The sequence below is a fragment of the Dasypus novemcinctus genome, chromosome 10 (assembly GCF_030445035.2).
Source record: "Dasypus novemcinctus isolate mDasNov1 chromosome 10, mDasNov1.1.hap2, whole genome shotgun sequence".
NCBI classification, from domain to species: Eukaryota; Metazoa; Chordata; class Mammalia; order Cingulata; family Dasypodidae; genus Dasypus; species Dasypus novemcinctus.
The window spans coordinates 84,630,029-84,657,384 of record NC_080682.1 but is presented as its reverse complement, the minus strand read 5'-3'; the positions used below and the strand labels follow the sequence as shown (position 1 = coordinate 84,657,384).

At 37.6% G+C, this 27,356-nt stretch overlaps 1 protein-coding gene across 5 annotated transcripts in view; it reads right to left on the bottom strand.

Moving 5' to 3' along the window:
- The window catches only part of SBF2 (SET binding factor 2), a 685,940-nt gene that overhangs the window by 162,247 nt on the left and 496,337 nt on the right, over positions 1–27,356 (bottom strand). For all 5 annotated transcript variants that reach the window (XM_058305757.2, XM_058305758.1, XM_058305761.1 and 2 more), the window contains one exon: positions 17,732–17,800. In XM_058305757.2, coding sequence (XP_058161740.1) covers positions 17,732–17,800 — 69 coding nt within the window. The remainder of the gene's footprint in view (positions 1–17,731; positions 17,801–27,356) is intronic.

The window sequence follows — 27,356 nt, the reverse complement described above, 5'->3', positions numbered from 1 at the left end:
AGTGAGTTACTCACCCCTGTGGCTGGGAATGGCAAATATCTTCCACCCTCAAGGTGAATAGCCTTGGTAAAATCCCTGGCTCACTGCAGCCAACTGAAAGGGGGAAAAGTCCTATTCCCTGGGAGGGAGAAAGGTCTGGAGGAGGGCAGAGAGTGGTTTCTCTTCAGTGAGTTTGGTCAGCTGAGCCCACTTTGAATCTTGGCTGCAGCCAGCTCAGCAAGTAGAAAGCTGCAAGTGAAAAGCTGCAAGTGACCCATCAGTGGGGAAGTTGAAGGGGAAATAAGTGTGGGATAGGCAAACACAGAGAAAGAGGAGTGTAAGGGGGGCACAGGAGGGGAAAAAAAATAAAGACCCCAGCCAGTGCTGAAACGGCTCCAGGGAGAGGGTAGAGGGCTTTGGATTGAGCAGGCTGTCACACCCACTAGCCCTGGGAGAGAGGAACAGTGTCTGTCACTAAGAGGCAGACTAACAGGTGCCTAACAGCCCTGGAGAGAAGAAAGTCAGGAGAGATGGGCAGCAAATGGTTAGAAGTCCAACTCACCTGAGGGGATAGAGAGAGGGGAGAGGCAGATAAACTTTCAGATGCCTACCGAACCTGTGGAGTGGGTGGAACTCAATAGATGAATGTCTGCCTCACATAGGTCCCTGGTTCAATCCTCAGTACTGCTTAAGAGAAGGGATCCAGAAGTGATCCAGTGGGTTGTCAGGTATCCAGCCAGCACCGTGTGACAGGAACTTATAGACTAAGATTTTTTTAAGGTTTTTTCAATCTCTTATTTTATACTTTTTCGTATTTTAAATTTCAAATTTTTTATTTTTTAGTCTTTATTTTATTGTCTAAAACTGAGTACCTTATCTGTGAACGTAAGGCTGCAGAGTGATTGACTGATGAACAATGGTGCCCTGAGACAGTTCCGAGTGACCTAAGAGAGAAACTTGTTTTTTTTTTTTTAATCTTTTCTTTTCCTTTCTTTTTTTCTCTCTGTAGTTTCTTTATTCTTTTTCTTTCTTTCATTTTATCCATCTTCCATTGTTTTTCTTTCATTCTAGCTTCTCATTTGGTCATCATTTTGTTTCCTCTTCTCATCTTTCTGGTCTTTTATACTATTTCTATCTTTTTTTGGGTTTCATTTTTTAAAATTCCACCTTTTTTATTCTTATACCTTTGTATTTTTTATAATATTCACTCTTACCTTTTTTTCCCTGGCTCTCTTATGGTTCCTTTTCTATCTTCTTTTATTAGAGCAGTATTGTTCTTTTTCTCTTCTATCTTTCTTTTCCTTTGTTCTTAATTTTTTTTCAGGGAAACAAGGACAACTAGCAGGATGTAGAAAGAGTGGAACCAAGTGTCAAAGAGGAAACTTTATACAAAACAAAACAGAATAAAACTTAGAGTAGAGAGAGAAGCTAACTATCTGAGTAAGTCCATAAAGATATGCAGATGCCTATATACCAGCAAAAAATTACAAGCCATATTATGAAACTGGAAGACATGGCCTAGCCTAATGAACAAACTAAAACAGGAGAAGAAGCAGAACATGGAACAACTAATCAAGGATGTCCAAATATCATGAATCAGCTAAATGAAGTAAAGAAAGAGATAAAGGATATTAAGAAGACACAGGATGAACACAGAGAAGAAATTGTGAACATACATAAAAAGGTAACAGATCTGATTGTACTGAATGGCACAATGTAAGAAATAAAAAACATAATGGACATAACAGCAGATTTGAACAGGCAGAGGAAAGAATTAGTGGTGTCAAAGATAATATATCTAAAATTGTGCAGATAAGAACAGATAGATAAGAAGAAAAAATTCAGCAGGGACTCAGGGAATTGAATGATAACATAAAACCCTAGCAAAGGAAAAAGAGAGAAGATGCAAATACACAAAATAAAAAACAAAAGAGGGAATATCAGTACTGATCCCACAGAAATAAAAATCTTAAGAGGTTAATTTGAAAAATTGCACACCACAAGATGGATAAATTATATGAAACAGACAAATTTCTACAAACACACAGCAGCCTACATTGATTAAAGAAGAAAATGATGTACTCAACAGACCAATCACAAGTAACAAGATTGAATTAGTCATCAAAAACCTCCCAACTAAGAAAAGCCCAGGACCAGATGGCTTCACAGGTGAATTATACCAATCATTCTGGAAAGAACTAACACCAATCCTGCTTAAACTCTTCCAAAAGATAGAAGTGGAGGGAACATTGCTTAATTCATTCCATAATGCCGACATCACCCTAATATTAATACAAAAGCCACAAAAAGACACTACAAAAAAAGAAAACTATAGATCAATCTCTCTAATGAATCTGGATGCTAAAATCCTCAACAAAATACTTGCTAATCATATCCAAGAACACATCAAATGAATTATATACCATGATCAAGTGGGTTTCATCCCTGGTATGCAAGAATGGTTCAAAATAAGAAAATAAATCAACGTAATACAACACATTAACAGATCTAAAGGAAAAAAAATCATATGATCATCTCTATTGATGAAGAAAAAGCATTTGACAAAATACAGCATCCTTTCTTGATAAAAACACTTAAAAAAATAGGAATAGAAGGAAACTTTCCTCAACATGATAAAAGTGTATATATGAAAAACCCACAACTAACATCACATTCTGTGGTCAAATGTTGCAGGCTTTCCCTCTAAAATCTGGAAGAAGACAAGGATGCTCACTGTCACCACTCTTACTTAACATTGTGTTAGAAGTACTTGCTTGATGGAGGGCCTGTGGTGCGTGGGGTGCTACTGGTCCTACCCCACCTACCGCCAGGGTGCAGTGCAGAAGCCGTGGTTACAGAACATGTTGCTGCAGGCCCAGACCAACAAGTTCAGCCCAGCAGTGTGCGAGCAGGAGATTGATCCTGGTCCTGGTCCCGGCCCTGACTCAGGACTCGGCCCAATGGTGGAGTCCCCAAGCCACCCACACAGCTGTCGGTGGCAGCACAGAAGAACAGCACAGAAATTGGTCTGGAACTGGCAGAACTGGTGGAGCAGCTTGTAAACATCATTGGGAGCCTTCAGAATTAGAAGCCCCTCTCAGAATCTGGGCCAGACAACAAACCCAGGGGTGGACCTTTCCTTGACTTCCCCAAATCTAGCGACTTCCAATACATTTGAGGGGGAAATGAGAGACATTCTCCACGCTGTAGAAGGCGTCCAGGAAAAACTACAGAAAACTTCATGTAGAAAGAGGCGTTGTAAGAACAAACACAGGTTGAACTCCTGGAAGTCATCTTCCTCCTCATCCCCACTGCCTCACCAGGGCCACCCTGTACCTAAAAGGGCTTCTGAGGTTGCTCAATGGGCCATCAATCCAACCTTTGACCAAGGAAGCCTCTCCTGTAGCCTAGAGGTGTTCAAAGATGGCCAGATGGTGACTCTATTGCAATTCTCACAGCTCTATCCCTGGAGTAGCCAGAGGTTTGCAACCTGTCAGGTCTTATGTTCCCAGGCCCCGTTTTCCAGGATGTGGACATTCAGTATTGTAGCCACTGAGCAGTTGGGGTGGCATCCTGGGAGATGAGCCACAACCAGATTCTGGGAAGGACCAGAGACTCCTGGTGTGTGGAGTAGAAGGGGACTAGTCAGCAATCTGTCTGGCACATGGAGAAGGAAACTGTCCTTGGCACTGACAGACCTTGGGTTGTAGGCATCTGGCTGGACCTTGAGTTCAAGAAGCTTTCTTCTATGCAGTGGCTAATCAGTAGAAGCTTCTGTTTGAGTACACATTCTCCACCTCCTGTCCTCTGCACCCTGTATTCTCGCTGTATGGCTTAATCCTGGAATCTCACTAAGTATAAAGCAAGTAAAGGCATAGAGGCTCTGTCTGGTGGTGCAAAAAAAAAAAAAAAAAAAAGACTTAGGCAAGAAAAAGAAATAAAAGGCATCCAAATTAGAAAGGAACAAGTGAAAATTTCACTATTTGCAGAAGACATGATCCAACACATAGAAAACTGAAAAATATACAACAAAGTCTCTAAAACTGATAAATGGGTTGAGCAAAGTGGCAGGACATAAGATTAACATGCAAAAATCAGTAGCATTTCTGTACACCAATAATGAGCAATCTGAAGAAATTTTTCAAAAAAAAATTTCATTTACCACAGAAACTAAAAGAAACAAATATCTAGAAATAAACTTAACTAAGGAGGCAAAGGACTTGTACACAGAAAATTATACAACATTGTTAAAGGAAATCAAAGAAGAGCTAAATAAATGGAAGAAGATTCCTTATACGTGGATTAGAAGACTAAACATTATTAAGATGTCTGTCTTATCCAAATTGATTTACATATTTAATGCAATCCCCCCGAAAAATTACAACAGTATTTTTTTTTTTTTTTTTTTGCTGCTGGAAAAACTAACTATGAAATTTATTTGGAAGCACAAGGGGCCCTGAATAGTCTAAAACATATTGAAAAAGAAAAACAAAATTGGAAGAATCACACTACCTGACTTTAAAGCATACTACAAAGCTACAGTGGTCAAAACTGCATGATATTGGCACAAGGATAGATATACTGACCAACGGAATTGAATTGAAAGTTCTAATATAGATTGTTGCATATATGGTCCACTGATATTTGACAAGGCCACCAATCCTACTCAAATGGGACAGAATGGCCTCTTCAACAAATGGTGCTTGGAGAACTGGATATCTATATCCAAAAGAATGAAAGATGATTACTACCTTATACCCTATACAAAAATTAGCTCAAGATGGATCAAATATCTATATATAAGAGCTAAAACCATAAACCTCCTAGAAGATAAAGTAGGGAAATACCTATGAGATCTTGTAGTAGAAAATGGTTTCAAAAATTTTATGCCCAAAATGCAAGCAATAAAAGAAAAAAAAAGGGATCTCCTCAAAATTAAAAATATATGCTTCAAAGGAGTTTGTCAGGAAAGTGAAAAGGCAGCCAACTCAATGGGAGAAAATACTTGGTAATATACAGTATATGTAAAGAAATCCTAAATCTTGAAAATAAAAAGACAAGCAACTAATTTAAACAATGGGAAGAGATTTGAATAGACACTTCTCCAAAGAAGAAATACAAAAGGCTAAAAAGCACATGCAAAGATGCTCAACATCACTAGCTATTAGGGAAATGTAAATCAAAACTAAAATGAGGGAAGTGGACTTGGCCCAATGGATAGGGCGACCGCCTACCACATGGGAGCTTCGTGGTTCAACCCCCAGGCCTCCTTGACCCATGTGCAGCTGGCCGATGTGCAGGGCTGATGCGCGCAAGGAGTACCCTGCCACGCAGGGGTGTCCCCCATGTAGGGGAGTCCCACATGCAAAGGAGTGCACCCCATACGGAAAGCTGCTCAGTGCGAAAGAAAGTACAGCCTGCCCAAGAATGGCACCACACACAAGGAGAGCTGACACAACAAGATGATACAACAAAAAGAAACACAGATTCCTGGTGCCACTTATAAGGATAGAAGTGGCCACAGAAGAACACACAGCGAATGGAGACAGAGAGCAGACAACCATTGGGGGAGGGGGGGGAAGGGAGAGAGAAAGAAAAAAAGAAATACATTTAAAGAAAACAAAACAAAACACAAAACTAAAGTGAAATAATCATCTTCCACCCATTAGACTGGCGGTTATTAAAAAACAGAACTACAAGTGTTGGAGAGGATGTGGAGAAAAGGGAACACTAATCCACTGTTGGCTGAAATGTAGAATGGTACAGCCATTGTGGAGGACTGTTTGGAAATTCCTCAGGAAGTTAACTACAGAACTTCCATATGATCTAGCAATCCTACTGCTAGGTATATATTCAGAAGAATTGAAAACAGCGACAGGAACAGATTGTGCACACCAATGTCATAGCATATTATTCACTACTGCCAAAATTTGGAAGCAACCCAAGTGTCCATCAACAGACGAATGGATAAGCAAATTGTGGCACATACGTACAGTGGAATATTGCTCAGCTGTAAGAAAGAATGCAGTATTAACACAAGAGATAATATGGATGAATCTTGAAGATCTTATGTTGAGAGAAGTTAGTCACTGAAGGACAAGTATTACATGACTTCACTGATAGGACTTAAGCAATTGAGCAGACTCACAGAGCCAGAGTCTGGAAGATAGGTTATCAGGAGACAGAAAGGGAGTAGAGTGTGGTGAGCTGATGATCAGTATGAAGAAAACCTACAATAAGGTGGGAGGGGGTGGTTGGGCAGTAGATGGGGATGATGCTGGTGCACGGATATGAGGGGGGTCAACGGTGCTGGAATGTGAGGGGAAGTAGTGTAGGGGATTTGGGTTTGACTATCCATGGAACTGAAGGGAGGGCTGGAGGAAGGAAACAGGTGAACTCTGAGAATTTGTAAGTCTGGTTAAAACTACAATGGTGGGAATGTTTTTTTTTACAATATGGCAGGAGAGGGTTACTGGTGCAGAGTGTTGGGGGTGGGGAGATATGTGGGATAGGGCACCCCTGGGGGCATGCTTCTGTGAATATGAAAGTGTTCATCTTGTCATAGTGTGTTATTCAGTGGGTAGAGACCCATATAATAAACAAGAAAATATTAAATTCCCATCCTGGGGAGTCCTGCTATGTTCTCAATTAGAGGGACAAGAATCTCTCAAGAACATAGGCCATACCTAATAAAAGAAAACAGACCAAATTGTCAAGTCCTCAATAGTAAAGTATGTAACTATGAACCTTATTCTTCAAAAATTGAAACTTAGTGGTTAAAATAGGTTCTGAGGGGAGGGGATGGGAAAAATATTGGAATTGTTCTGCATGATCTTGCAAAGATGGATACAGGCCATTATAAATTTTGTCAAAACCTATAAAAGTTTTCAGTGCAAAATGTAATCCAAAATATAAACTACTGACCGTGGTTAGTAGCAATACTTTAATATTTGTTCACCAATTGTAACAAATGTACCATACTCATGTAAGATGTTATTAATAGGGGAAAATGTGAGAAGGTGAGGAGGTGGGGTATAAGGGAATCTCCTATATTGTCCATGTGAATTTTCTGTAACCTAAATCATCTTTTTCAAATAAATAAATAAATAAATAAGATATTGGGGGAACATACAGAAGAAAATGTCACTGTACATAAAAGATAGATCTTATGGTGATGAAAGACAATAAAATTTTTGGTTTTTAAATTTTTATTTATTTTTAATTTTTGTATTTTATTATTATTACGTTTTGACTTTGTTTTTGGGGAGGTTTTGTATTGCAGAAGACTTGCAACTGTGGCAGGGTAGGATCACTGGTGCAGAGTATTGGTGATGGGGGATGTGTGGGTAGGGGTGCACCTGCATATTCCTTTATGGAATATGAGTAGGTTCAAATGGTCATGGAGTGTTTTCTTGGTGGGTGAAGACCCATACAATAACTGAAAGAAAATTGAATTCCCATCCTGGGAAGTCCAACTACATTCTCTAACAGAGTGGCAAGAATCCCTAAAGTACATGGGCAGTGCCTACTGAAGGAAGACAAAGCAATACTTCAGGTTCTTGATATTGACAGTTGTACTTATGAACCTTGATCCTGTGAAATTGAAACTTAGCCTAGTATTATATATTGCCTAAGAGTTACCACCTGAAAACCTCCTTCTTGTTCAAATGTGGTCTTTCTCCAAGCCAAACTCAGCATATAAACTTACTACCTTCCATTGGTGTGGGACATGACTCCTGGGGATGAGCCTCCCTGGCACTGTCAGATTATTGCTAAATGCCAACTAGCAAGCATTTGGGAAAAAACTTTAACCCATAGGGGTTAAATACAAATGAATTCTTATAGCTAGGAGATTTCAAAGTGAGTTGGGAGGTCATTCAAGAAGTTATGCTTATGCAAGTCTCTGGAGGATCTCATTGACTGCCACAGAAAACAGTGTCTAAACTAGGGGTGCTCCTGAGGGCTCTAGAGACATCTAGATATTATAGGCAGGGCAGACAACCTCAGAAATTTGGCACCTGTCAGTGGGCCTTACCTTGGAATATATATTCTCCCATGTATCAGAGTTAGATTCATTTAAAGCTACTTAAATAAAAAAAAAAAAATTGTAAGTGACTTGGTCACATCAGCAATTGAGTTTCTACTGCTAATTCTTATTTCCCATATGTTTCTTCTAATTTATTTCTACATAATTTCTAAGTTTAAAGGTATCTTAGGTTTTTAAAATGGGAAAAATTTTAAATGTCATTTTCTTTAACTGATGCCTAAGTGAAAGGCTTATAGGAAGGCTAGTTTTCTGGGTATTTGAGTTATGGAGGCTCATTCCTAAGTGGCTTAGGATCCAGGAAAGCCTGGCCTATTAATATAACAGTAGTTTCCATGCTGGCTGGGGAATGAGATAAATAGCTAATGAGTCCAAAGAAGAAAATTATTAAGTATGGCTTGAAGTAAAACTGGAATGAAGATGGAATTGCAGTTAAGCCAGGGAGAGGACCAAAAGATGTTCCTCAAGCTCCAGCCATTTGTCCCTAGTTTCTAAATGAAAAAAATTTATTTGAATATCATTTTTGAGATTTGCCCTTTTTGCTCAGCATGCTCAGTATGACTTGCCAGCTCTTAGATGTGTGGACCTCATAAACTCTACTTTCTGTTTTAGAAAAGGATGGGAAGGGAAATAGGAAGACATGGACATGTATAGTGACTTAGCAGCAGAGAAAGAGTTCTTAAGATGGAAAACCTTTGGGTCAGACTTTTAACTGAGGAACTGTGGAAAACATATTTGGAGTAGATTTAAAAAAGTGGCCTAGTCAATAAATAGTTATTAGATACCTACTAGATGCAGGAAGGTAGGTAGGCCTCATCAGTTAGAAATGGTGGATACATTAAAAAAGGTGGGCAGAGAATATTGACAATGTCTAAGCCATGCTCATTTCATGGCTAGGACACTACCTGTGGCACTATACTTGGTTCCAAGTTCCCTAGTAAAACAGATTTGGGAATAATTAATAGGATATCCTGATTCAGAGCCCATAAAGCATTTAGTAGCTTAAGCCAGGAGTCCTTTCCTACCACCATCTTTGAAGTCTTGGATCTCTTATAGCTGTTTTTGCATGTGACTAAATAGTGAGTCAGCTTTGCTGCCACAGATTTATTGTTTCCTATTGCACATTTCAGGAGGACATATTGAAGGCATTATTGAAGGCTATCTGAATTCCTTGTAAGTCCTTCACAGGAAAACAGAAAAAGGAGAATCTGCCAGATTTGTTTGCCATAAGAACTAATCTATTTATGAAAAGGCATAGACAGGAGAGCTGTAAAAAATGACAGATTTTCAAATTTATTTTGAACATTCCAGAAAACTCTCAGGTTTTATAGAAATTGTCAAGGAAGTTAAAATCTTAAAAATATATCTAATCTCTACCCCCAATAATTTCGTTTATTCATTTATTAATAAATATTTAGTGAGAGGTACTGAGCTATAGCAGTAAATAAGTCAAACAAGAACCCACCCTCATGGCATTTACTTTCTGGTGGGAGAAAAATAGACAAACAGGTGAACAAACCAATACATAAAATAATTTCAGGTGCTTGAAAGATCTATAAAGAAAAATAAAGGTTTAGTAGAATGGGTGGAGATACTATTTCTATATTAAATTCTTACACATAGTATGTTATATAAGTTATAACAAATATAACCACATATAAGCCTTAAGTATATTTAAGAGGACAGGATTCTAGAGGACTTCTGGGAATATGGTGTCAGAGTAGGTAGGCAGGGCTCAACTCTCTCACAAAAACAATGCAGGAAGGGCAAAAAACTGTTTGAGGGAGTTGCTTTGGGAATCTGGAGACCAGGAGAGTGCTGTGCTTTGTGCAGGAGGGTGAGGGACAGAAGGTGAAGAAGTGGAAATGAAAACTCTGACTTACTAACCCCCGACCTGGGAACGGCACTCATCACCCACACTGGATAAGAGCCTGAATAAAACCCATGGCTCACACAGCCATAAGAGGGGAACATGCATCTTTGTCCCTGGGAAGAGGGAGGGTGCAGCAGAGGGCGGAGAATGGTTTCTCTTCAGGGAATTTGGCCAACAAAGGCATCTCTGAATCTCAGCTCTGGCCAGATCAGAATCATGGGCAAGCAGAGATACCTCTGTGGAAAGATTTGCCAATGAGCGCCATCTTCTGGTTGGCTGTGAAGCTTCAGGGAGAAAAACTGCTTTTGGGAGTCTCTTGTTCCAGACCCTTTGGAACAGATCTGTACCCCATTAGTGAGTCCTTGGTCCTATTTTAATTTTTTTTAGGAAGTACCAGGGAATGAAGCCAGGATCTCATACATGGGAAGCAGTTACTGAACCACTTGAGCTACATCCGCTCCCCCCTTGGCCCTATTTTGATAACTTAAACTAGACAATGTTAAAGACTTAGAACAAGTTGAACCAAAAGTTAAAGAAGAGCTGTGAAAAAAAAATACTAGGCAAGAGAGATAAATTGACCATCAGAGTAAATTCACCAACATATTCTGATGCTTAGACATCAGCAAAAATTACAAGCCATACTAAGAAACAAGAAGAGATGGCCCAGCCAAAGGAACCAAAAATCTTGATGAGAACAGGATTTAAGATGACTAATTAATGATAATCACACAAATCTCTTAAATCAATTCAAGGAGTTGAAGGAAAATATGACTAAAGAGATAAAGGCTATTAAGAAGACCCTGGGTGAGCATAAAGAACCATTTGAAAGTCTGCAAAGGAAAGTAACAGAACTTATGGGAATGAAACACACAATGGATGAGATTAAAAGTACATTAGAGGCATATAACAGCAGATATGAATTGATGAAATAAAGAATTAAAGACTTGGAGGACCAAGTATCTGAACTTGAAAACACAGGAGAACAGTAAAAGAAAAGAATGGAAAAAATGGAACACGGTCTCAATGAATCAAATGACAATGTGAAATGTACAAGCATACATATTATTGGTGTCCCAGAATGAGAAAAGACAGAAAAGGGGCAGAAAGAATACTTGAGGAAATAATGACTGAAAACTTACAACCCTTATGAAAGACAGAAATATCAATATCCAAGGACAGCGCATTCCAAACAAAATAATTTTGAAGAGACTTACTCTGAGACACCTACTATTCAGAATGACAAATATCAGAGATAAATAAAGAGAGGATTCTGAAAGCAAGAGAAAAGCAATGCATCACATAAATGGGAAGCTCAATAAAACTAAGTGCCAATCTCCCATCAGAAATCATGGCAGCAAGAAGGCACTGGTATTATGTATTTAAGGTAATGAAAGAGAAAAACTGTCAGCCAAGAATTCTTTATCGGGCAAAACTGCCCTTCAAAAATGAGGGTGGGTTTAAAGTCTTCACAGACAAAAAACAGAGAGAATATGTTAACAAAACACCAGATTTAGCAGAGACACATAGGGAGTGCTACAGTCTGAAAGGAGAAGAGTGGAGAAGAGTGTAGAAATGAAGATTATCATTAAGGGTCGTTTCAATGGTAAAAAGACAATGTAAGATATGACCACAGAAAGCCAAAGGATAAAATAGAGGGAGTAAATAATACCTTTACAGCAATAACAATGAATGTTAATGGATTGAATTCCCCAATCAAAATACATATACCAACAGAATGGATAAAAATATACGAGCCATCTATACACTGTCTACAATACATGCACCTCAGATGTAAGGAAACAATCAGATTGAAAGTGAAAGGCTAGGAAAAGATATTCCACACAAATAGTAACTAAAAAAGAGCTGGAGTAGTAATACTTACATTGGACAAAGTAGATTTTATATGCAAAACTGTTAAAGACATGAAGAAGGTCATTATATATTAATAAGAGTAGCAATTCACCAAGAAGTATAACTATTATAAATATTTACGGGGAAACAGACTTTGGCCCAATGGTTAGGGCGTCTGTCTACCACATGGGAGGTCTGTGGTTCAAACCCCGGGCCTCCTTGACCCGTGTGGAGCTGGCCCATGAGCAGTGCTGATGCGCGCAAGGAGTGCCGCGCCCCGCAGGGGTGTCCCCCACATAGGGGAGCCCCACGCGCAAGGAGTGCACCCATAAGGAGAGCCGCCCAGCACAAAGGAGGGAGCAGCCTGCCGAGGAATGGCGCCGCCCACACTTCCTGTGCCGCTGACGACAACAGAAGCGGACAAAGAAACAAGACGCAGCAAAAAGACACAGAAAACAGACAACCGGGGGAGGGGAGGGGAATTAAATAAATAAAAATAAATCTTTAAAAAAAATAATAATAATAAATAAATATTTATGCACCAAACCTGGATACCACAAGATACATGAGGCACATACTGGGAAAACTGAAGGGAGGGAGCAGATGTGGCTCAGTGGTTGAGTGCCAGCTTCCCAAATACGAGGTCCTAGGTTAAATCCCTAAAAAAACAAAACAAAACAAAACAAAAACAAAAACAAAAAACCTGAAGGGAGAAATAGATGCCTCTAAATACTTGAAGACTTCAAAATCCACTCAGCATTGGAGAGAACATCTGAACAGAGGATAAATAAGGAAATCGAGAGCTTGGACATTATGATAAATGAACTTAAACTAAGAGAAACTTATAGACCATTACATTTCAAAACAGCAGGATATATGTTCTTCTTAAGTGGTCATGGATCCTTCTTTGGTATAGACCATATGTTGGGTCACAAGACAGGTCTCAATAAATTTAAAAAGACTGAAATTATAAAAAGTCCTTTCCTAATCATTATGGAATGAAGCTGGAAATTAGAAACAAGTAGAAAAAGGGAAAATTCACAAATATACAGAGTGTCAACAAACAGTGTGTCAACAAAGAAACAATATGAGAGAATCTTGAGACGAATGAGAACAAGAATGAAATACAGCAAAAGCAGTATGGAGAGGGAAATTCATAGCCCACAATGCCTACATTAAAAAAGAAGAAAGAGGGAAGCAGCTGTGCCTCAATCAACTGGGTTCCCATCTACCATATGGAGGTCCTCAGTTTGTGTTCTGGGGCGTCCTTGTGAAGGCAGTCTCGCCCACACACTGCAGAGAGCTGCCAGCTCACAAGCACCACGGAGTGCCGCCTGGCCTGCAAGCACCATGGAGAGCCAACTCAGCAAGGTGACGCAACAACAAAAAAGGGAGACAAGCAACAATGCAAAAAAGCGCGCAGCGAATGGATGTAGAGAGCAGACAGCAAAACAAGCTGCAAAGGGGGGATAAATTAAAAAAATAAATACAGGCAGCGGCGGACTTGGCCCAGTGGTTAGGACATCTGTTTACCACATGGGAGGTCCGCGGTTCAAACACCGGGCCTCCTTGACCCATGTGCAGCTGGCCCATGCGCAGTGCTGACACGCGTAAGGAGTGTCCTGCGCAGGGGTGTCCCTTGTGTAGGGGAGCCCCATGTGCAAGGAGTGCACACTGTAAGGAGAGCTGCCCAGCGTGAAAGAAAGTGCAGCCTGCCCAGGAATGGTGCCACACATACAGAGAGCTGACCCAACAAGATGATGCAACAAAAAGAAACACAGATTCCTGTGCTGCTGACAACAACAGAAGTGGACAAAGAAGATGCAGCAAATAGACACAGAGAACAGACAACTGGGGTGGGGGGGAAGAGGAGAGAAATAAATAAATAGTCTTAAAAAAAAATAAATACAGACACAGAAGAACGCACAGTAAATGGACACAGAGAGCAGACAGCATGCAAAAAGCTGCAAAGATGGTGGGGGGTGGGATAAAAAAACAAAAAGAACAAATAGCTAAAATCGAAGGTCTAACTGCACACCTGGAGGAAGAGCATATCAATCCCAAAATAAGCAGAAGGAAAGAAATACTAAAGATCAGAGCAGAAATCAATGAAATTGAGAACAAAATAAACACTAGAGAGGATCAACAAAACCAAAAGTTGGTTCTTCGAGAAGATTTACAAAATCAACAAACCCTTAGCCATACTGACAAAGAAAAAAAGACAGAAAATGCAAATATATAAAATTAGAAATGAAAGGGGGACATTACCACTGGCTCCACAGATCACAGGTTTTGAAACACAAGGACAACCTGCACTGACCCTAGAAGACAAAGAAGACCTAAGAAACCAATATAAGTAAGGAGATTTAAACAGTCATAAAAACGCTTCCCCAAAATGAAAAGTCCAGGACTAGATGGCTTCACAGGGGAATTCTACCAATCATTCAAAGATGATCTAATACCAATCTTGCTCAAGCTTTTCCAAAAAAATTGAACAGAAAGGAATGCTACCAAACTCATTCTATGAAGCTAATATCACCCTAATACTCAAACTAGATAAAGATACTATGGAAAGGGAAGGAGACTTGGCTCAGTGGTTAGGGCATCTGTCTATCACATGAGAGGTCCGCGGTTCAAACCCTGGGCCTCCTTGACCTGTGTGGAGCTGGCCCATGTGCAGTGCTGATGCAGGCAAGGAGTGCCCTGCCACGCAGGGGTGTCCCATGCGTAGGGGAGCCCCATGTGCAAGAAGTGCGCCCCATAAGGAGAGCCGCCCAGCGCGAAAGAAAGTGCAACCTGCCTAAGAATGGTGCCACCCACATGGACAGCTGACACAACAAGATGATGCAACAAAAGAAACACAGATTCCTATGCAGCTGACGACAACAGAAGCGGACAAAGAAGAAGATGCAGCAAATAGACACAGAGAACAGACAACCGGGGCGGGGGCGGGGGTGGGGGGGGCGAGAAAAATAAATAAATAAATAAGTCTTTAACAATAAAAAAGATACTATGAAAAAAGAAAATTAGACCAATTTCTCTAATGAATATAGATGCAAATATCTTCAACAAAATACTTGTAAGGCAAATCCAAAAGCACATTAAAAGAATTATACACCATGATCAAGTGGGTTTTATCCCAAGTATGCAAGGGTGATTTAACACAAGAAAATCAATTAGTGTAATTAACCACATTAATAGATTTAATCACATGATCCTCTTGACTGATGCAGAAAAGGCATGAAAATACAGCATCTTTTCCTGATAAAAACACTCCAAAAGATAGGAACAGAAGGAAGTTTTCTCAACATGGTAAAGTGCATATAAAAAAACCCTCACAGCTAATATTGTTTTCAAGAGTGAAAGACTGGAAACTTTACTCCTGAGAATGGGAACACGACAAGTATGCCCACTTTCACCACTGTTACTCAATATTGTGCTAGAAGTTCTAGCTAGGGCAATTAAGCAAGAAAAAGAAAGAAAATGTACCTAAATAGAAAGGAAAAAGTAAAACTTTCACTATTTGCTGATGATATGATACTGTATCTAGAAAGTCCTGAAAAATCCACAACAAAGCTACTAGAACTAATAGACCAGTTCAGCAAAGTGGTGGGATATGGATTAAAATGCAAAAATCTGTAGGGTTTCTATACAGTATAGATGAGAAATCTTACGAGGAAGTCAGAAAAAATTCTATTATAATAGTGACTAAAAGAATTAAATATTTAGGAATAAACTTTACCACGGAGTGAAGGACCTTTATTCAGAAAACTATAAAACATTGCTAAAAGAAACCAAGGAAGACTTAAATAAATGGAAGAGTATTCTGTTTTCATGGATTGGAAGACTAAATATTATTAGGATTTTAATTCTACTCAAACTGAATTACAGATTCAACACAATCCCAATAAAAGTCCTAACAGTCTTTTTTGCAGAAATGGACAAGTTAATTATCAAATTTATTTGGAAGGTTAAGGGGCCTCAAATAACCAAAAATGTCTTTAAAAAGAAGAATGACCTTGAGGACTCTCACTTCCTGACTGTAAAGCATATTACTGAGACACAGTGGTAAAAATAGTATGGTGCTGGCATAAAGAAAGACATATTGAGGGAGCCAATGTGGCTCAGTGGTTGAGCATTGGCTTTCCACATAAGAGGTCCCAGGTTCAATTCCTGGCCCTGGTATTTAAAAAAAAAAAAAGAAAGAAAGAAAAAGAAAGACTGACTAACTGAATTATGAACTCAGAAATATATTCTCACATCTAGAGTCAAGTGATTTTTGACAAAGCTGCCAAGCCCACTCAGCTAGGCCAGACAGTCTGTCTATTCAACAAATGATGCTGGGACAACTGGATAGCCATATCCAAAAGAAAGAGAGAAGACCCTGATCTCATACCTTATATAAAAACTTATTCAAAATGGATCAAAGATCTAAATATAAAAACTATACCATAAAACTCCTAGAAGAAAATGTAGGGAAACACCTTCAAGATCTGTGTAGGTATTAAGTTCCCTAACCCTTGCATCCAAAGCATGAGCAATGAAAGAAAAAATAAATAAAGAGGATCTCCTCGAAATTAAAAACTTTGTTCTTCAGAGGACTTAGCCAAGAAAGTAAAAAAGCAGCTTACACAATGTGAGCAAATATTTGGAAACCACTTATCCAATAAAGGTTTGACACCTATGTTATATAGATCATCCAATTCAATGACAAAAAGACATTTAATCCATTTATAAAATGGACAAAACACTTGAATGGACATTTTTTCCAAAGAGGAAGTACAAATGGATAATAAAACACATGAAAAAATTATCAGCACACTAGCTATTAGGGAAATGCAGATCAAAACTACAATTAGATACCATGTATAGGAAAGCCATTATTAAAAAAAAAACGAGAAAACTACAAGTGCTGGAGAGGATGTGAAGAAACAGGAACATCCTTCACTGTTGGTGGGGGTGTAGAATGGTGCAGCCTCTGTGGAAAACAGTTGGGTAGTACTTCAAGAAGTGAATAGACATGCCGTATGGTCCAGAAATCCTGTTACTAGGAATATATTCAGAAGAACTGAAAGCAAGGACATGAACTGACATTTGCACACCAATGTTCATAGCAGCATTATTTACAATTTTTAAGATAAGGAACCAGCTCAAGTGTCCATCAACTGATGAACAGATAAATAAAATGTGGCAAATACGTACAGTGGAATACTACTCAGCTGTAAGAAGAAATGAAATCGGGATGAAAATGACAACATGGATGAATCCTGAGGACATTATGTTGTGGGAAATAAGCATGACCAAAAGGATAAATATTGTTTGCTTTCATGAATATGGAAAAAAAACTGAATATGCAACTTCATGTAGTCAGAAATTAGAATACAAGTTCCTTGGGGCAGGGGTAGTGATAGGGAATGAGGAGTTCTAAAATTGACTGAGGTGATCACAGCACAACTCTATGATGAAAATGAGAGCCACAGAGTGTACACTTTGAATGGATTGCACAAAGCATGGGACTGTGTAACACAGGGAATTCAGTGGTGGAAGATGGACTGTGTGTGGTTAACAGACCAAATATGAGAATGTTCTCCCATTAACTATAAGAAATATATAGTACTAATACCGAGTGTTAATAATCAGGTGGGTTGGGGGAAAATACACCAAATAAAAGATATGAGCTATTAGTAATACTTTGATGATGCTCTTCCAGAATTTGTAACAAATGTTTTACAACAATGCAAGGTATTGTTGGTGGGGTAATGTATGGGAGTCCTGTATAATGATATCCATGTTTGTTTGTTTTGTAAATTCACAACTTTCATTATATACTAATTTTTTAATGTATGTTGATATATGAATGATATACTTCAGTTAAATTTTATATCTAAAAAAAGAGGATGGGATTCTTGTAGTTTCATTATAAATCAAATTGAATACATTTATATAAATTACAGTGAGTTTACATATAGACCATTGAAACTTACCCTATAGAAAGCACTGGTCAAAGGGAGTAATGCTGCAGCAATGTTATATTCTTCTAAACTTGAACAATCCTTAAACAAAACAAATACAAATGAGCATTATTAAGATGTTTATCAGAAATCAAAAACATATGGAAGCCAAAATGTAGTATTCTTTGTTGTCACATAGGGTTTTTACTTTCATTCCAAATTGCTGCTAGGATATAGTTAGGTAAGTCTGAGAAAAGCTTAAGCACACTGTTTTAGAAATAAGCTAAAAATATATTTGTGGAAGATACCTCTTTCACATACTATTAATAAGCAGCTATGTTTAGTTTTCTATTCTACAAAGACTGTTAAAAGCAGTATAATTCCCCCAAAATATTTTTGGAGGGGGCTTTAATATATTTAACTAGTATACTTCATGGAGTCTAAAATACACTTTTTTTTTTTCAGAGAGAGTAGCAATATTAAACCAGATAAAGTAAATTCTAGGGCAAAAAGAATGATTAGAGATAAATTTATTATTTAATGATAAAGATAATTTCTAACAAAACAACCTCAAATATATGAATAAAAATTTTTAGAAATTCTAAAAACAAATAGACAAGTTTACAGACATGACAGATTTTTTAACATATTGCTCTTAGAAACTAACATATCATATTGATAAAAATTAGGAAGGCCAGAGAAGACAAAATTAACACATTTTATATAATGAACATACCTCGCATTCTGGACCAAACCGCTAGATTAAAAATCAATATTTGGAAGATCCTAGAATCACACACTTATCCTGCCTTTCCTATAAAAACTATACCTCTAAACTAAGTTGTTGATGAGGGAAGTTTTTCTTTGTAGATATACTCTCATTACTAAATGAAAATAGAATTTGAATATTATAATTATGCAGCCCCTAATGAATTAATGGATCCAGGCATTAACATCAAAAGATGTGTCCTTCACACACAGAGAGAACACACCATCATCTATGAAGAAGTGCATTTGTCAAAAAAAAAATCTGAATCTGATCAAGCTTCTAGATAGAACTACCAATTTACAGGAAATAGAAGGGACAGAGAAGTATGCTAATCAGACCATGGGGTTCTAGTTAGCACAACATACACTGTGGGATATTCTATAGGACAAATAACCCATCTCCTCAATAAATAAGTTGTGAAGGGGGCAAAAAGAAAGATGGAGGGGAAACCTATAGATTAAAAGGAAAATAAAGCACAAACCAAACAATTACAATATATGGTCCTTATTTAGATCCTGATGCGCACAAAACAACAAAAATACTTATGAGACAATCAAGAAATGTAATATTGACTAGACAGTGTTAAGGATTTTTTTTGTTAATTCTGGAGAGTGGTATTGCTCTTGTGATTATGTTAAAAAAGAATCTGCATATTTCAGAAATGCATAATGAAATATCTATGAGTAAACTTTTATACTGTCTCAGCTTTGCTTAAAAATAATCCGAGGTGGGGATAAGTAGGTGGTGTAGATGAACAGAGACTGGCGATGAGTTGATAATTGTTGAAGCTGATGGGTATATGGGGGTTCAATATAGTATTCATCTGCACTTGTATAAAATTTTTTTCCATTACAAAAGGTTATGTACTGGGTTACAAGATCAATCTCTGCAATAAGGAATCATTCTCCAATAGCTCTCATTCTCAGACCCAATTAAAAAAAAAAACTAAGAGATAATAAAGAACTTATTATATTATACTAAAATTAATTAATGATAGTAAAAATTAATCCATCACATGAATAACTATTTATTGGCTAAATGAATAAGCTAATGAATAAAGGAATAAATGCAAGTAAAGAGAAAATAATGAGAAAAAGGAGTTGAGGACCAGAAACTTCAGAAAGATATATTTATGGGTAGAGGGAATAAGGGAAAAGCAATTTGGGGAAGGAGAATTAGGAGAGAATTGTATCATAGATGTTAAGGGAAACGGGTATGGCGAAATGGTACTGGGAAAATGGGATATCCATATGGAAAGGAAGGTAAGGAGACGCCTACCTCAAACCATATACAAAAATCAACTCAAAAAGACTTAAAAACTTAAATATAAGCACTACAACAAAGCTGCTAGAGCTGATAAATGATTCCAGTAGAGTGTCAGGATACAAGATCAATACGCAAAAATCAGTGGTGTTTCTATACACTAATAATGCACAATCTGAGCAAGAAGTCAGGAAAAAAATTCCATTTACAATAGCAACAAAAAGAATAAAATATTTAAGAATAAACTTAACCAAGGATGTAAAACACTTGTATTCAGAAATCTATAAGGCATTGCTAAAAGAAATAAAAAAAAAAGACCTAAATAATTGAAAGAACATTCCATGTTCATGGATTGGAAGACTAAATATCATTAAGATGTCGATTCTATCCAAATTGATAAACAGATTCAGTGCAATCCCAATTAAAAAATTCCACCAGCATTTTTAAAGCAAATGGAAAACACAATTATCAAATATATCTGGAAGGGTAAGAGGAACTGAATAGCCTGAAACATCTTAAAAAGGAAAAATGAAGTTGGAGGACCCTCACTTCCAGACGTTAAATCATATTACCTAGCAACAGTGGTAACAACAGCATGGTATTGGCATAAAGACAGACATATAAACCAATGGAACCAAACTGATGGTTCAGAAACAGACCCTTACATCTATGGCCAAGTGATTTTTTTTTATTCTCTTATTTTATTTCTTTCAAAACTGTTCTCAATTTTCTTCAAATGGTCACATATATAAGAATTAGTATTATTTACACACAATTCATATTTTTATTCATATAATGAGCAGGAATTTTTAATACAATTTTTCCTAAAGCTGGATATTATTGGTATCTGAAATGTTCATGATTTTTTTGCACTTACAGTTGACTTTCTTATTTTTTGACAAGCCTGTCAGGGCCTCCCAGTTGCGGCAGAACAGTTTATTCAACAAATGGTGTTGTGAGAACTGGATATCCATAGCCGAAAGAAAGAAAGAAGACCCCTACCTCACACCTTATACAAAAATTAACTCAAAATGGATCAAAGACCTAAATATAAAAGGAAGTATAATAAAACTCCTAGAAGAAAACGTAGGGAAACATCTTCAAGACCTGGTGGTAGGTGATGGATTCTTAAACTTTACACCAAAAGCACAAGCAACAAAAGGAAACATGGATAAATGGGACCTCCTTAAACGTAAACATTTCTGTGATTCAAAGGACTTCATCAAGAAGGTGAAAAGGCAGCCCAGTCGATGGGAGAAAATATTTGGAAGCCACTTATCCGATAAGGGTTTGATTTCCATTCTATATAAAGAGAGCATACAACTCAACAATAAAAGAACAAGCAATCCAATTAAAAAACGGGGAAAAGATTTAAATAGACATTTCTCCAAAGAGGAAATACAAATGGTCAAAAAGAATATGAGAAAATGTTCCATATCACTAGCTATTAGGGAAATGCAAATTAAAACAACAATGAGATATCATCTAGCACCACAAAGAATGGCCATTAATTAAAAAACAGACAACAATAAGTGCTGGAGAGGATGTGGAGAAATAGCAACACACCTTCACTGTTGGTGGGAGTGTAAAATGGTGCAGCCTCTGTGGAAGACAGTTTGGCAGTTCCTCAGGAAGCTGAATATAGAACTGCCATACGATCCAGCAATTCCTCTACTAGGAATATATCCAGAAGAACTAAAAACTATGACACAAACAGATATCTTCACACCAATGTTCATAGTGATGTTGTTCACAATTGCCAAAAGATGGAAACAACTCAAGTGTCCACCCATCAATGAATGGATAAACAAAATGTGGTATATATGTATGACGGAATACTATGCTGCAATAAGAAGAAATGAAATTGGGACATATGTGATAACATGGATAAGTCTTGAAGACATTATACTAAGTGAAGTAAGCCAGACACAAAAGGACAAATATTGCATGGTCTCATTAATATGAACTAAATACAAGTAATAAACACATGAAATTAAAACCTAGAGTATAGGTTATAAGGAGATAATAGGAGGCTTGAGAAGAACTATGGATGCTTAATGTACAAAGAAGTTTTAATTAACTTGACTGTAAAAGTGTGGAGATGGATAGCATTGATAGTAACACATTACAGTATTATATAAATGGAATTGGTTTATAAATGGAATCGTGTATGATTGTTTTGCAAGTTCACAGTATCTGTAACAAAAATACATAAAAAAAATACTATGGGTTGGGGGGGGTGAAATATACCAAGGAATATATTTGGTAGTAATATTTTGATGATGTTCTTGCTTAGTTTGTAACAAATGTTTCACACCAATGCAAAGGGTTGGTGGAGGGGTGATATATGAGACCACTGTGTGACGTTATATATGTTTATTTTGTAGGTTTGCAGTTTTACTATACAGTTATTGTTTATGTGTGTTCATGTATGAATGATATACTTCGATAAAAATTTTTTTAAAAAATTCATCATTATTGTGATTTTAGCATTTTGAGATACTGGACTATGTTCTAAATTCTGGTTGACATTTCTCTCTTTTTTTTGTCTAGAAATAATAAGGACCTCTCAAGGTCCTTCAAAAAATATTAACTCAAAAAAGATTAAAAACCTTAAATATAAACACTGAAACTATAAAACTCCCAGAAGAAAACTTAGGGAAATATCTTCAGGACATTGTAATAGGCAAGGGTTTCTTAGACTTTATACTAAAAGTATAAGCAACAAAAGAAAAAATAGGTAAGTGGGACTTATCAAAATTGATAACTTTTGTGTATCAGAAGTCATTATCAAAAAAATGAAAAAAAAAAACTACAGAATGGGAGAAAATATTTGGAAATCATATATATGATTAGGGTTTAATATACAGAACTCCTACAACACTACAACAAAAAGACAAACAACCCAATTATAAAATAGGTATTTGTATAATCTTCTTTTGACATTTCTCAAAAGAATATATACAAGTGGCCAATAAATGTAGGAAAAGATGCTCAACATCATTAACCATTAGGGAGATGAAAATCAAAATCACAATGAGCTGCCATTTCACACTCACTAGAATGGCTACTATTAAAAAAAACACATAGAGTGATTGAGAGGTGAGGACAGAGAAAGACAGAGAAGTGAAGAATTTTCCTGATTATTATTATTATTGAATAATGAAAAGGCTCTAATAATGATTGAAGTAATAAATGCACAATGGTAATTATACCAAATACCATTGATTGTATACTTTGGATGAACTTTATGCTTTATTAATATGTATCAATAAAACTGATTTGTTAAAAACAAAACAAAATAAATGCTGATGAGGATGTGGAGAAATAGGGGACTCTTGTACATTATTAGTTGGAATATAAAATTGTGCAGCCACTGTGGAAAACAGTTTGGTGGTTCCTCAGAAATTTATGTATAGAATTATCAAATGATCTGGCACTTCCCACTTCTAGGTATATGCCCCAAAGAATTAAAAGCAGGGACTCAAACAGATATTTGTACCAATGTTCATAGAGGCATTACTCACAATTGCCAAAAGGTAGAAGCAACCCAAGTGTATATAAATGGAAATGAAAAAAAACAAAATGTGTTATGCATACAACGGAATATTATTTAGCCATAAAAAATGAAGTTGTGGCACATATGAGAATGTGGATGAAGCTTAAAAGATATCAATGTTGAGTAAAATAAGTCATACACAAAAAGACAAATACTGTTTGCTCTCATGGATATGAAATGACTAGAATGTGCAACTTCATATAATCAGAAATTAGAATACAAGTTGCTATCAGCAGGAGTGGGGATAAGGAATGGGGAGTTAATGCTTACTTGGTACAGTTTCTGTTGGAGTTATGGAAAAGTTGTGGTAATGGATGGTAGTGATGGTAGTACAACATAATGAATATACTTAACACCACTGAATTGTAAACTTAAAAGTGGATAAAACTATTAATTTTAGTTTGTGTATATGTTACCAGAATGGAATGTACAACAGAAAGAGTGAACCCTAATATAATCTATGGACAATAGTTTATATTATAATTATAATATAATTATAATAATATAATTATAATAGTCCTTATAGCGGTTTGATATAATTGATGAATTCCAAAAAGAAATATTGGATTATGCTTGTAATCTGATCTGTGCCTGGGCACAACTGAGTTATGATTAGGGCCACCAAAGGGTGGGGACTCACAGATAAAAAAGCATGGTGAAGAACAGAGTTGAGGGCTTTTAATGTTGAAGTTTTGATGTTGGAGTTTGATCCTGAACACTTAAATTGGAGCCCTGGGAAGTCAGCACACAGGAAAGAGAAGCCAGCCCCAGGAAGGAAGGAACCTTGAAGCCATAGAAAAGCAAGCCCCAGGAACGTAGGAACGCAGGAAGCCTGAACCCTTGCAGATGTCAGCAGCCATCTTACTCCAATAAGACTTTCGTGAGGGAAGTAACTTATGTTTTATGGTCTGGTATCTGTAAGCTCCTACCCCAAATAAGTACCCTTTATAAAAACAAACCAATTTCTGGTATTTTGCATCAGCACCCCTCTGGCTGACTAATACAGTACTGCTTCTTCAATTGTAACAAAAGTGCCAATAGTGAAAGGTAATAAGGTTAATTGTGTTTATATGTGGGAAAGTGTATGGAAACTATATTTTCTGCATGATTTTTCTGTAAACCTATAACTGCTCTAATAAAAAATTAAATAAATGTTAATAAAAAGAATTGGATAAAAAACAAACAAAAAGGGAATGGCCAGCAGTGTTGAATGTTTCAATAAATTTAGAAAAATGAAGACTGAAAAAGTGAAGAAACTGATTAAGAGGCCACTGGTGACTTTTTTTTTGGTCTTTATTTATTTATTTTTAATGTTACATTAAAAAAATATGAGGTCCCCATACACCCCCCACCTCCCACCCCACTTCTCCCATATCAACCTCCTCCATCATCATGGGACATTCATTGCACTTGGTGAACACATCGCTGACTACTGTTGCATCACATGGACAATGGTCAACACTATAGCCCACACTCTCCCCCAGTCCACCCAGCGGGCCATGGCAGGACAGACAATGTCCAACAACTGGATGTAGTACCATCCAGGACAACTCAAAGTCCCCAAAACGCCCCTCCATCACATCTCCTCTTCCCTCTCCCTACCCTCAGCAGTTACTGTGGCCACCCTCCCCCATCAATGCTACATTTTCCTCCATTACTACTCACAATAGTTCCAGAATAGAATATCAGCAAGTCCACTCTAATCCATACTCTATTCCTCCATCCTATGGACCCTGGGGTGGTTAGGTCCACTCCACCTCTATATCGAGAGGGGACTTAGATTCCATTTGGATGATGGATGCAATTCTCCTGCTTGCAGTTGTAGGCTCTCTTGGCTCCCTGGTATGGTGGTTGACCTTTTTCACCTCCCTGTTAGCTGGCTGGGGTAAGTCCAATAAACTAGAGGGTAGGAGTTGCAAGTCTGTTGAGACTTAGGGCCTGGCTATCACATGGACAGTCCAGAGATTCAGGTCCCCTGAGTATATACCAAACCCCAGAGCCAACCACAGGTCCAGTAAAAGTAACAGTGGAGGCTCGTGAACAAGATCACATCTGAGTCCAGCTCCATCACACTCAGGAACACAAACTCCAAAGTAGGGCCACCTGACATGGCACTGAACTCCATCTGCCATGACCATAGAGCCTGTGGGTCTCTGTAGCCCTCAGAAGAACCAATACCTGGGCTTGTGTCTACTTTAACTGTCTCTGGGACCCTGCTGAGGTGTGCATAAAGGTGACTCCTCTGATGACCTCCTGACTCTTTTTTGGAGACTCTTAGCCATATAAATTCATTTGTCCTTTCCATTTCCCCCTTTTATTCAATGTCAAAAAGCATTTTTAACACCTGATAATACATATAGGCTGAGATATTCTGCTGGTCTGAGTTGACCCTTTTATTCAAGGTTGTTTTCTAGTTACATCAGCAGCTGGTACTTCATAGTAACCCCTCGGTACCAGGGAGGCTCATCCCCAGGAATCATGTCCCACGCGGGGGAGAAGGCAATGCATTTCCATGCTGAGTTTGGCTTAAAGAGTGGCCACATTTGAGCAACATGGAGGCTCTCAGGAGGTAACTCTTTGGCAACCTGCAGCTCTAGGCCTATTTCTTATTTCAGGTGCACAGGCTCACAAGCAGTCACTGGTGACTTCTGACATGGTTAGGATATAGGTGAGGAGAGTGACAAAAGGCCCTGAGTGTAAATATTCCTGGTTGTAAAAAAAAAAAAAAAGGTGGGTATAAAGTAGCTGTTTAAAGAGTTGTTACATAAAAATGGGTGGTTTGATGAATCTTGGTTGGGTGGAACTGATGAGTATTGAGATTCATGGTCCCAAGGACACCAAGGCAGCAATTCAGTAGAGAAGAGTGATGAAAAAGTTCACTGGTAAAACAAGGTCTCTGAGATATGACTTGTGGTCAACATTACACCCATTTCTTAAGCAGGGTTAGTCCCTGGAAACATCTTATTTTCATAAAAAGCAAACAAGTAGAATTTAGATGAAACCGTAGGATCCCTGAGTACATCAGCAAATATAACATATTAGGAAAAGGAAGTTTGGTTCTAGAAGGAAGACTCAGGCCTGCTTAAGAGTTTTCTAGGTGGGGTGGAGTGGGGTGGGGTTTTCTCAAATTGTTCTGTAAACTCTCGTTTTGTAGGATATTGATGACTATTACTTGGGGGAAATTGGGGGAAATGCTGGATAAACAAAATTAAGTATTTTTTGTTTGTTTTTACTGCAGAGATTCTTAGGGTTTTTAACTTTGACTCTACAATGGGGTTTTGGTAGGTAGCATTTCCAAATCTAATAAGACCAAGAAGAACATTTCTTCAAAAAAGCAGTTGTAGAACTTATTTTAATGATTAAGATTATAAAAATTCTTCTGTGAGGATTACAAGCAAAAGAGCATTTAAAAGATCATTTAAAAATAGTCATAGCCTTTTATTTCTGATATTATGGTTGATTTCATATTCATATGAATATTTGAATACTCATGAATATTCCAGTAATTTTACTGAAAACAATAAAAAATGCAGGATACAATATTTTAAAATTTCCAATGCACAGAAATGAACTGACAAGAAAGTAAGAAACAGTCAGACCAAAACACAAGTGAAGTGGGAAACCAGAGAGAGACAGCACTAAAGTTGAATTTTACCTCAGGAACAGGTGGTGAGCATAGTTAATTTGATCATTAGTTTTCAACAATTCAAGAGATACAAGGTATAGGGCATGCTTAATGGGGGAAGTTTATTAGGAGAACTACTATAAAGCTGGGACACCTAAGTCAGCATAAACTAAAACAAACTTGCTTCCCCAGGGAACTGTAAGAAAAATTGTCCATCTTGAATGTTGGCAATAAGTGAAGGAGGAAAACTTTGTCTAAGAATTTGTAACCACCAAGCAATTTACACATGAATTTTCAGCCAAAATTCATACTGCCTGGATGGTCCAAACTGGCAGTGCCCCCAGGTGGCTGGCAAAAGTGACACAAATCTTCTTTGGAGAAACCCACTTCCATTCCAGGCTTCAAAGAGTTCTCATATGTAAAGTTCAAGAAAATAGGAGCT